This window comes from Galeopterus variegatus, unplaced genomic scaffold, assembly GCF_000696425.1.
Source record: "Galeopterus variegatus unplaced genomic scaffold, G_variegatus-3.0.2 Scaffold119, whole genome shotgun sequence".
In the NCBI taxonomy this organism is placed as follows: domain Eukaryota; kingdom Metazoa; phylum Chordata; class Mammalia; order Dermoptera; family Cynocephalidae; genus Galeopterus; species Galeopterus variegatus.
Window position 1 is genome coordinate 587,958 of NW_007726230.1, and position 13,066 is coordinate 601,023.

Sequence of the window (13,066 nt, forward strand, 5' to 3'; positions counted from 1 at the left end):
AGTCAGGCACAGAAAGAGAAATACCACATGTTCTCACTTATTGGTGGGAGCTAAAAATAAATAAATAAATTCACACACACACACAAAAACAGGCGGGGGGGGGGAGAGGATATAACAACTACAACTCCTTGAAGTTGATACGACAAGCAAACAGAAAGGACATTGTTGGGTGGGGGGGAGGAGAGGGAAGAGGGAGGGAGGGTTTGGTAATGGGCCACAATAATCAACCACATTGTATATCGACAAAATAAAAATTTTTTTAAAAAAAGAGAGAATTCTAGAGAAAAGTCCAATTGTTGGGAGCCCAGCCCCAGGGAATGAATTGGATAGTGAAGCTTCGCTCCCAAAGACTTGGAGAAATCAGTCTTCCATCTTGGCCAACGAAAGAACATTTAAAGAAAATGAACCTCCTGTCCAAAATAATCAGAGGCACACAATGGAGAGCTCAAGGACAGAAGGCATAAAGACTGTCTAAGGATTTCAGACAGATGGTCACAGTGGGCCAGAAACTGACTGGCATCAATGGAAGGAATTTGTGGGCTTCCTTCAAGGCCAAATATGTCTTTTAGAACAGCTATATCTGGTAAAACAGATCAGAAGTGATAAAGAAATCTGTGTGTGAAATCTCTTGAGTCTGGCCACAACCACAATGAAAAACCTATTGAAGGGCATTAAGGCCAATGGGAAGGAAGCAGTCCACCCCTCTACTTGGATTTTCCTGTTTTCAATAGCTCAGTTTGTAGAGAGTTGGATTAAATAATCTGAATTATCAAAAATTAAAAAAATTAAAAAATAAAAAGAATAAAATACTTAGGAATCAGTTTAACTAATGAAGCAAAACACTTTTACATTGAAAACTGTAAAAGCATCACTGAAAGAAATTAAAGACCTTAAAAACAGAAAGACATCCCATGTTAATGGATAGGAAGACTACCCAAAGTGTTAAACAGATTCGATGCAATCCTTATCAAAATCCTAACGACATTTGTTGCAGAAGTAGGAAAACTGATACTAAAATTCATATGGAATCTCAAGGGACCCCAAACAGCAAAAACAATCTTGAAAAATAAGTACAAAGTTGGTAGACTCACACTGCCCAACTTCAAAACTTACTATAATACTTCAGTAATCAAAACAGCATAATGACAGACATATAAACCAATGGAATACAACAGAGAGCCCAGAAATAAACCCTTACAAATACGGTCAATTGATTTTCAACAAATGCAAAGACCATTCAATGGGGAAAGAACAGTCTTTTCAACAAATGGTACTGGGAAAACTAAATATGTGCATACAAAAAAAAAAATAGGGGGGGGAGGGGAGAGAGGGAGGAGGGAGGGAGGTGTCGGTGATGGGCCATAATAATCATATACAGTGTATATTGACAAAATAAAAATTTAATGAAAAAATAAATAAATAAATAAAGTTAAACCCTTACCTTATACCACAAATAAAAGTACTCAAAATGGATCAAAGACCTAAATTTAAGAGCTAAAAATACAAAACTCTTAGTAGAAAACAAAGGAGAAAACCTTGGATTTGGAAATGTTCTGACACCAAAAGCACAGGCAAAAGAAGAAATCAGAAAAACTGTACCCCATCAAAGTTGCAAACTTTTGTGCATCAAAAAACACTATCATAAAAGTGATAAGACAACCCACAGAATGGGAGAAAATATTTGCAAATAATTTATAATAATGGATTAATACCCAGAATATATAAAGAACTCCCACAACTCAACCACAAAATAACAAACAACTCAGAGCTGGCCAGTCAGTTCAGTTGGTGAGAGAATGGTGCTTATAACACTAAGGTCCAGGGTTCGATCTCTATACCAGCCAGCTGCCAAAACCAAAAAAAAAACCTCAAGGCCAGCCTGTGGCTCACTCGGGAGAGTGTGGTGCTGATAACACCAAGGCCATGGGTTCGGATCCCATATAGGGATGGCTGGTTAGCTCACTGGGTGAGCATGGTGCTGACAACACCAAACCAAGGGTTAAGATCCCCTTACTGGTAATCTTTAAAAAAAAAAACAAAACTATCACTTCTAAGCAATTACAATAATACTTAACATCGTTCTAAAAGCATAGCGTTCTAAGTACTTCACATTTCTTAATTCTAATAACAAACCTATGAGGTAAATAATAGTATATCCAGATTTCCAATGAAAAATCTAACAAAAAACACAAACCACCCAATTTTAAAATGGGCAGAGGACTTGAATAAACATTTCTCCAAAATTTACAAATGACATGAAAATATGATCAACATCACTAATCATTAGGGAAATGAAAATCAAAACCACAATGAGATACCACTTCACACGCATTAAGATGGCTTTATCATGCACATATACTAAAACTGGACAGATACACAGGAGACTAACATGGCCCCTGCACAAGGATGACACACAAATCTGAAGCGTTCCATATTTTCTGCTAACTAGATCTGATCAGATCATTATACAATATGTGCACGTATTGAAATAACAAATTGTACCCATGACATGTACAATGAAAAAATTAAAATTTTTTTAAAAAATGGTTATTATCAAAAATAATAACAATAAGTGTTAGCAAGGATGTGGAGAAATTAGAATCCCTATGCAATGCTGGTGGGAGTATAAAATAGTGCAGCCACTATGGAAGACAGAACAGTGGCTCCTCAAAAATTAATTAAAAAATTAGGCCGGCCCGTGGCTCACTTGGGAGAGAGTGTGGTGCTGATAACACCAAGGCCATAGGTTCGGATCCCTATATAGGGATGGCCGGTTAGATCACTTGGGAGAGCATGGTGCTAACAACACCACGTCAAGGGTTAAGTTCCCCTTACCAGTCATCTTTTTAAAAATAAATAAATGATAAAAATAAAAATTAATTTAAAAATTAAAAATAAAATTACCATATGATCCAGCAATTCCACTTCTGGGTATATAATCAAAGAGTCTCAAAGACAAATTTGTATACCCATGTTCATAGCGCCATTCTTCAAAATAGCAAAAACATGGAAGCTGATTGGTTGGCCAGTTAGCTCAGTTGGTTAGAGCACAGTGTTATAACACCAAGGTCAAGGGATAGGATCTCTCCCCACCACCCTGCAAAGTACGCTGATTAATATGATTGTTCACTTTGTGAAAATTCACCTAAATGTACCCTGTTCCATATTTTCAATTTAATAAGTCAGGCAGTAATTCAAGATAGGAAATTAGGCTTTTTAGCTGCCCGAAGAGGGATAGCAAGAAAAAGTGTTTAAAAAGATAAATGTGGTAGGCGCTGTGCAGAAAAGACTAAAGAGGAAAAAACAATGGCACAAAAAAAATTTAATTTCCAAAAAGCAAACTACTCTCTCCTAAAAACTACACTGAAATATATAATAACCTTAGATGAAAATATATCTAAATAAATGACAGGTTAAGATTTATTATCAATTACTCAAGGTAATGAAAAATCAAATGCGTGTTTATATGTGGTATTTCTGATACTCCAAAAGTTTCATTTCATTGACATTACTCAGATTTTGGTAAAAGTACACAAATTCAAATATTTATTAAATACCTGTAAGCTATCATTCTAGGGTTGAGGAATCTACCAAGTAAAACAAGATCTTTACTCTCGTGAACATTATAATCTATTGGAAAAATTGGAGTGCAAACTAGCCAACCAATAAGATAGTTTAACAGTGATGAATGCTATGAAGATTCTAAAGACCAAAACAAATTGATTAAAAAATAAGATAATGGATTAAATAAAATAGGTATGAGACTAGACCTAAATGGAGATTGGTGCAAACAATATTATAACATGCAACAACACTAAAGGTATGAAAGGCAGAAGGAATATGAAGAGAAGAAGGTCTAAGGTGGAAATGCACTTAATCGCTGAAGCATAGCAAACTCTGCAAAGTATGGCACAAGAGGAGGCCAAAGGAGATAGGCAAGTGGCCTCTAAGTGCAATGGAAAGCCACTGAAGAATTTTAAGAGGGGAGTGACATAATCTGATTGACATTTTTCAAAGATCATTCTGTCTGCTAAGTAGAGCATGGATGCTAGGGGAGAAAAAAGCAGCTGGGAAACCAGAATGATGTTATGCAGTAGGATGGAGTTTTGGACTATAATAGTAGCACCAAAGATTGTCCAAAAATTGGGAGGCTCATATACTATGGATAGGGATATAAATGGTTATAACCCTTTAGAACATAATTTAGCAATTAATCAAAATTTAAAATCTGTATATCCTTTGACCCAGGCAATTTCATTCCTAAGAACTGATCCTTGTATTTCCAAAGTGTATAAGAAAATGTGCGTAAGGAATTTTACTGAAGCATTATTCGTAATGGCTAAAAAACTAAAACAACCTCAAGGCCTACCAACAGACAGCTGATTAAATCCATCTCATGGATACTAACACAACCCTTGAAAAATGCCTGACCTAGGATGTACACTGTTGAGGAAAAAAAGCAGGATTCTAGACTGTAGAAAACTTACTTTTGCAAAACTGTTTTCATATATGTCTCATTTTGATACTTGTGAATTAATTCTTTCTCTTTTTCCCTATCAAACCACAGTGGTTCCCTCTATAATCAAGTCTTTCTCACTCGCATTCTGACGTGCTTTCTAGAGAGAAAAATACATGTGCCAAAGACCACAGGTGCACCCATGGCAGTGTGCAAACAACCAATCGAATGGAAAAACATCTAAAAACTATACCACACATGAAAAAGCTGAATGATCTGTGAATGCTTAGGTTGGAATTATGTAGAATATAAGACACATGCAGGAATTTGTTTTGTCTGGTGACTAGAATAGTACCTGAAACTTAAAGGTGTTCAGTCATATTTGGTGAATGAACAGATATCTTAAAGAGTTATAATTTTTTTCCAAATATTTGAAGGACAGTCATGTAAAAGAAGGTATGAATTAATTCTGCCCTCTACAAATACAATAAAAAAAAAAAAAAAAGAGGAGTAAACATACAAAATGGGGAAGGCAAAGACACAAAGATACAAATTTCAACTTACAGGAAATATAATTAGTTGCCTGAAAAGATAATGAGACCAGAAATGCTAAAAACAAAAAAGACAATATCACATGTGTTAACAAAGATGTGGCAGTAACAGGAACTCTCATACATTGTTGGTGGAAGTGTAAATTGGTACAGTTATTTTTAAAAACTCTGGCAGTGTCTACTAAAAGTATGCCCACCCTATGACCCAGCAATTCTACTTCTAGATATATTGATATATAACAAAGAGAAATTAGTGCGTATGTTTGCCAAAAGTCATGTACAAGAATGTTCATAGTAACTTTGTTTGTAATAGTCAAAAACGAGAAACAATCCAAATGTCCATCAACAGGAGAATGACTTATTGGATTTGTGGAGGGAAGCAAAAATTATGTAGAGGTTTCCAATTTGACGATAGCTTTTACAAAGGAAGAGAAAGTTTTAAGGTAAAAGTAATAATTATTATTATTATTATTCAGTTAGAGTTGGCTATAACAATGCACATCATAGATAGAATTCCAGGAGTTTGATCTAGAGAGCTGGAACTAAGAAAACAGACAAATCTAAGCTAGACACATCATTGGCTTTAAAAATAATATTACATGGGAGAGCAGAGGTCAAAGTCATAGATAAGACCACAAGAGCATAATACTGGAAAAGAACCATCATTTAATTAAATAACTGTGAGCCGGCCAGTTAGTTCAGTTGGTTAGAGCGTGGTGCTAATAACAACAAGGTCCAGGGTTCAATCCCTGTACCAGCCAGCCACAAATAAAAACAAAACAAAAATAATAAACAAATAAATAAATAAATAGCTGAATACATTATGAAGAGTCAGTGAAGATGACCGAAAGAAAGGAAATCAAGAGTTAGGAGAACCGGGCCGGCCCGGTGGCGCACTGCTACAGTGCGCCGCTTGGGAGCACGGTGGCGCTCCCACCGAGGGTTCGGATCCCACATACAGACCAGCCGCTCACTGGCTGAGCGAGGTGCGGGCGCAACACCGAGGGTTGCAATTCTGTTGCCGGTCCCGGTTCGGTACGGGCGCGACACTGAGGGTTGCGATCCGTTGCCGGTCACGAAAAAAGACAAAAAGGAAAAAAAAAAAAGTTAGGAGAACCAACTGAATGGTATAAGAGAGGCCAAGGAAGAGGAAATAGAGTTTAAAGAAAGACTAAATGATCAAATAATAGCAAATATAGCAAACAAAGCCTGAATAAAGATCTGCACATTTACGAACGAAGAATCCATTCATAACATTAGCTAAAACAATTAAAGTAGAATAATAGAGCAATCATATTTCAGAGGATTGAATAGAAAATGGGAAATGAGGATGTACCAATATGTGCTCTCTCTCTCTCTCTCTCTCTCTCTCTCTCTCTCACACACACACACACACACACACACACGTACTCCAAAAAGTTCATGGAAAAACAGAAAGATAATACGAATCTTTCCATAAACTTCTTGAAGAACCCTCCTCTGTGTGTGTGTGTGCACCCGCACTTAATTTTTTTTAAAGCTTTGAATCAGAGGCTGGCAAATTTTTTCTGTAAAGGAGCAGATAGTAAATATTTTAGGCTTTCCAGGCATCACGTGGTCTGTCACGTGTTCTTATATACATATAAAAACAGGCTATACACCAGATTTGGCCAACTCCTGCCTTAAAATAATTTCAGCTTCCAAATCAAGCACTTAGACGCAAAGTTTGCATATGACTAAATATCATTTTCACACATGAAAATAATGCTATTTCTTGGAGCATTCTTCAAGCTGTTTTTTCGCCTTCAATGACAGAGATACTTATGCATTAATAAATATGAATCACTGTCTTGATCCATTGAGAGCAAAAGCTCAATCATATGTAATCCCCAACAGCTGCTGTCTATATAACAAACAAGCCTGACCCTTTCAGCTAACAAGCTCCTTCGTGGCCGAGCCTCCAAAGGGATTTTAACAATAAATCCTCCATCATCCAAGGGTAGATTAAACTGTTTTGGATGATGAGGATAAAAATATTTTAACTGGTAGCCAACTGCTTAAAGTTTTTTTTTATTGTATTGGGTAGTCAAGATGATTAAACTGTGGTTGAAGACTCAAGTATTAAAGATGGCATCCAGGGCCGGCCCATGGCTCACTTGGGAGAGCGTGCTGCTGACAACATCAAGTCAAGGGCTGAGATTCCCTTACTGGTCATCTTTTTAAAAAATAAAATTAAATAAAAAAATAAAGATGGCATCCACTAGTTCCAACTACAAAGAATGCCACAGTGAAGAGTATAAATTGAAAAAGAAAAAAAAAAAAAACTTTCCCCCTTGACAATAAAAACCCCATACACTGGGTTGAGTGGCATTCACTTTCCCTACAACAATCCTTAGAAAAGGCAAAGCACTAATTTGCCCATGGACAAGGCAAGGAGAACTCATGAGCACAAAGATTCCAAATTCAAAGAATACTACAATAGCTGTTAATGGGATGCAAATTAAATAAGAAGGGGAAGGCAAAGGAACATAGTGGGCTGGGATTCACTTCTGTTGACTTTTGGTTCTAACATTCAAAAGAAGGCAAGTTCAAATAAAAAGAAACAGGGCCGAGCCCGTGGCGCACTCGTGAGAGTGCAGCGCTGGGAGCACAGCAGCGCTCCCGCCACAGGTTCAGATTCTATATAGGGATGGCCGGGGCACTCACTGGCTGAGCGCAGTGCGGCAGGTCTCAAAAAGGACAAAAAAAAAAAAAAAAATCACATTCAAATAAAAAAAAACAGGTTGGCCAGTTAGCTCAGTTGGTTAGAGCGTGATGATGGAACCAAGGTCCAGAGTTCCATCCCTGTACTGGCTAGCCACCAAAAGCAAAACAACAAAAAACAAATAAAAAGAAGCAACAGCATTATTCACAATAGTCAAGATATGGAAATAACCTAAGTGTCCACCAACAGATGAATACATAAAGAAAATGTTATATATTTTTTCTCAATGGAAGATTATTCAGCCTTAAAAAAGAAGGAAATCCTGCCAGTTGTGACAACACAGATGAACCTGGAAGACATTACGCTAAATGAAATAAGCAAGACACTGAAAGACAAATACTGCAAAATATTCATAGAGAGTAGAATGGTGCTTGCCAGGAGGTGGGGGAAATGGGAAGATGTTGGTCAAAGGATACAAAGGTTCAGTTATGTGGGATAAACTTTTTTAAAAAAGGAGAAACAGTACACTATGCTACCTTAAAATGTAATAATCTTCAGCTTTTTAGTTGGGCAATTTATGGATTAAGATGTCCACAGGACAGTAAATTCATAAACATGAGATATAAATAAGTTTACTCTGAATCCAATTTGTGCCTAATTTGGATAAGTTTTGATTCGGGTATGATTCTGGGTTATCTTCCTTTCCTCAATTAATCATAAGCTGTCAGTATATATTACCAAGCAACATTCTAGATATAAATGAATAAAAGATCCCCATTCTGATAAATTATCCAATTTTCTTACAATTCTGGATCCTGTACCCAATTGATATTCATTACAGAAAAATAAAGTGTCACTTCACAGAATGTAAAAGCAGTTGTGTTATATTTTACGGTGGCTTACTTTCATCAATGTCTATAATATTCCATGGAACCAATGTGTATTAAATCGAAAACCTGGCCTATCTCAATCTTCCTTTTATCTCGAAGAACAGAACAACTATTACCTACCTTTCAGAAACCTCTTGCTTTAATTGAGGAACTCCACCAACTGCAGAATCAGTATCCATGAAACCAAGAAAGTCTCGTTTTATATTAAGGGTAGCCTTCTCCAAACCCTTGCCTGATGTTTCATGACTCCTTGACACAGGATCCAAATCATTTGGCTGTATCTCTGACCCCTCACCTTCTGTAAGACGTACCCGATGACCAGGAGAACTGGGAACACTATTGCCTTCTTGGTCAGAGCTGTTCTTTTGTTTTCCATCTCTCTGGGGCTTACTATTCAGTCCATCATCCCGAAAGCCTTTGGCAAATGGATTGTAATCTATTTTCAGCTGGGTAATCTGAATGTTTTGATAAGCTGTTACTGCAAAAAATTCAGTCTGTGGGAAGGTAAAAGTGTGGACGCCAGGGCCATTTAATTGTATCACTTCTGTAGCCTTTTCTGCAGGTACCAAATGAAGCCTTGGAAGGTAGCGATGCATAGAGTGTAAGATGATATGCCCTTCTTGGTCCAGTGTATTATTGGTAAGTTTGAGTTTATAGAAAGATACTGGTTGATGCATCCAATAATGACCTGTGGAAGGAGATTCAGGATGAATAAAAACCCTTCCCAAAACATGGGGCTCAGCCTTCCCACTGGGTTCCCACCAACGACCATTCCACTTATAACGATGATTATCCACAGGAGATATATCCATGACAAGGATGTACTTCAAATTTGAATCTAAACCTGTTATCCAATAACGACAGTAAGGAAACATGCGTCTTCCCTGCTTGGTCAGAATCATCTCTGTGCTTCGATGATAGAATTCATTCCACATACTATTGTTATCAAGGGTAACAGTGATTCCTCCCACAGTACAATCAGCTGGAAGGCAAATCTTCCCTTTAGATTTTCCTGGTGATGACACACTACTAGCCAAAGCACAGGCATCCCGATTAGTAACCAAAATTCCTTGATCGGTTCTGCCATTTCCTGGCTGTTTTAGGATGACAAAAAAGGTAGGTGCTGCTCCTGCTACTGTCCCACCATCTTGATTAGCCAATATAATCTGCTGATTCTCCTCCATGATTCCAGCGGGAAACTCAGTAAGTGAGACAACTGAAGTCACCACATAGTCACAATGGCCATCCCATCCTAAAAAAGGAAAAAAAAAAAAAAACCTTTAATCAAGTGAATATTTATTTTGTGAACAAACATAGAATAATTATGTCATCCTAGGAATATTCCAAAATTCTTCCAAGACTTTGCTTCTACCCTTCTTTCAATCACTATAGAGATATTCATTCTGAAATATCTGATCTCTCTGATTGTTTTTGTTTGTTGGTTTTTGGTGGCTGGCCAGTACAGGGATCAAACCCTGGACCTTGGTGTTATCAGCACCACTCTTTAACCAACTGAGCAACCGGCCAGCCCTCTGATCATTTTTTAAAAGTTCATTTTAATCTAATTAAACTAGTTATATCTCAAGCCCTCCAACCATTCACTATAAATACTATAATCTCACACAAGAAAGAAACAAAAGTATATATTCATTTTAGAAAAACTACATAAAAGTACACAAACTTAAGGAGATAAGTTGGAAGATTAAAACTATATAAAAGTATACAAACTTTATGAGATAGGTTGGAAGCTTATTTGCATTTTAAAAGGATCCCAACACTTTATAATTTGCCAGAAGATTCCTTTACATAGCAAGTATTCCTGAGACGGGTAAAAAAAGATAAGTAAATTTCCATTTCCATTCCGAAGAGCTAACTGTACAGAATTAGCTTTTTATATGGTACTGACATGGTTTCATAAATAAGTAAAAAGCTATCTTAGTTTGTTAGTATGTACAATTAAAGAAGCCATGACAAATCACTGGAACTTAATGCAAAAAAAATATTAAAAGTACTAATGCATATATTCTATGACACAGCAGTTCTAGGATTTTATCTTAAATACATACACCTGTGATAAATGATATGTACAAGATTATCCCCTGCATTCCCAGAAAAAGACTGGGGATTGGGAGAATCCATCAACAGAAACTGGTTAAACAAATGATGGTATACCCATAGACAGAATACTATGCAGCCATAAAAGAGAATGTATACACTTTATGGAAGCACGCAAAAATTACCTATAAGATATATTAAGGGTAAAACGTTCAGAAGAGTTGTAGATTACACTACATTTCTTTCAAAAAAAAAAAAAGCTTATAAAGCCAAAGAATGAAAAGAACATGTACATATTTGCTTGACATAGGTTATCTCTGGAAAAAAAGAAAAGGAATTGGTGGTACTGATTATATCTAAGGAAAACAGGGTAGCCTGGAAAATATGTACCTCTTGACAGTTTCTAAATTTTGTGCCTTGTGAACATTTTTTTAAAAGTTAAATTTAAATTAGTTAATTTTTTTTTTTTTGTCTTTTGTCTTTTTCCGTGTCCGGCAACGGGATCGCAACCCTCGGCGTTGCTCGGCGCCTCGCTCAGCCAGTGAGCGGGAACCGGTCTGCATGTGGGATCCGAACCCTCGAGCGGGAGCGCCGCCGCGCTTCCCAAGCGGCGCACTATCCAGTGCGCCACCGGGCCGGCCCTAAATTAGTTAATTTTTTAAAGTTATAAAGAAAAAGGCCACATATGAGTGTATGATTCCACGCATATGAAATGTCCAAGATCAGCAAATCTACAGAGACAAAAAATAGACCAGAGGCTTCCAGAGGAGTGAAGAGGGGTAACTGGAACTAACTGCTGCTAATGGGTATGGAGTTCCTGGGATCCGAACCCTCGGACGGGAGCGCCGCCGCGCTTCCCAAGCGGCGCACTATCCAGTGCGCCACCGGGCCGGCCCTAAATTAGTTAATTTTTTAAAGTTATAAAGAAAAAGGCCACATATGAGTGTATGATTCCACGCATATGAAATGTCCAAGATCAGCAAATCTACAGAGACAAAAAATAGACCAGAGGCTTCCAGAGGAGTGAAGAGGGGTAACTGGAACTAACTGCTGCTAATGGGTATGGAGTTCCTTTTTGGTGTATACTTCAAAACGGTGAATTTTCTATGAATTATATCTCAATTGAAGTTATAAAGAAGTCTCAGATTGTTAAATTAAACCAAACTGACATGCTAGATTAAAGCTATCATTTCTAGTTTTTATACAAAAAGAAAGATGCCACATCACTACTCCTATGCAAGTGGGTCAGTAATTTTAATCAAATTCAACCACTTATTGGTCCTCTCCATTTTAATTAAAGTCTAATTTTACCTTTCCATCAGAGCTAATGATGAGCAGCAAAAGCACCTGATCTTAATTTTACCTCTTCTTACAGGATTGGCCACACAATTTTTTTTTAAAAGTCCAAAAATTAAGTATTTGTTAGCCTGAGGATAACAGATATTGCGGAAATCAAGACTTCAAAAAAGTTGGCTATTGTTTCACATTACAACTTGAGATAAAAATAGAAACCCACTTCCTAACACTAAAGCACTAATATTCAGGAAAGGTGAAAAAAAAATCTCTCCTCTGATTTAGAGCTTATTTTTAAGAGATAGATAAAATTTAAGGTAATTCTTTTCAAAAGCTGCTTCAGGCTTTTTCACCCATGAAGTCGATTGGTTTTCTAAAACTAACGTGCTTGGGCAATACCTATCACGAAAAATACAAAAAAGTTCAGAATTTCTTATTCTTTCTTTTGTGTGTGTGGCTGGCCAGTACCGGGAATCGAACCCTTGATCTTGGTGTTACAAGGCTGTACTCTAACCGAGCCAACACAGCCCCAGAATTTCTTAATTACCTCCTATAATATTAAAGTCTTGGTATTCAGATCATTACAAATAAAGCAAGGACAGAACTGTATTAACCGGTGCTTTAAAAATCACTATCTTTTAAAGATTAATCTATGAAATGTCAAAGATCCAACTGACAGAAGTCCAGTTTAGTGAACAATTACAGAGTGCACTTGAAGTAGATTTTACACTACTTTTATATATACATATTCCAAGTTTTTCCTTTTGCCTAAACAAAAAAATTAAGTGCAGAAAAGTCAGATTCCCCTATTTCAACTTTGTATATAGGCATCTAATATAACAAAAAATGTAAAAATATTCATGAAAACAGGAAAAAAGTTAGAACTTTAAGAGTTATGATTTGTATAAGGTCTTTTCAAAAAACTGCAATCAAGTTACTCCATTAGTTGGTGGGAATGCTACTCATGAAGAAATAAATCTCCTTCCAGCTAGATTCTAAAAATACTCTGTATTTGTCTCCCTAAAACCTTGAAGGAAAACCAGTTTTCGTACATGCACCTTAAAGTCCACAAAATTTCAGTTCAGCTTTTCAACATCAAGCATTTATCTAGATAACATAACTGTGATAAAGGGCTGAG

The 13,066-nt window shown here is 36.8% G+C and overlaps 1 protein-coding gene across 1 annotated transcript in view; it reads right to left on the minus strand.

Moving 5' to 3' along the window:
• The window catches only part of MGA (MGA, MAX dimerization protein), an 87,724-nt gene that overhangs the window by 71,860 nt on the left and 2,798 nt on the right, over window positions 1-13,066 (minus strand). Inside the window, exon 2 of the mRNA XM_008587529.1 lies at window positions 8,701-9,832. Within this exon, the coding sequence (XP_008585751.1) occupies window positions 8,701-9,764 (1,064 nt within the window). The 5' untranslated portion in view covers window positions 9,765-9,832. The remainder of the gene's footprint in view (window positions 1-8,700; window positions 9,833-13,066) is intronic.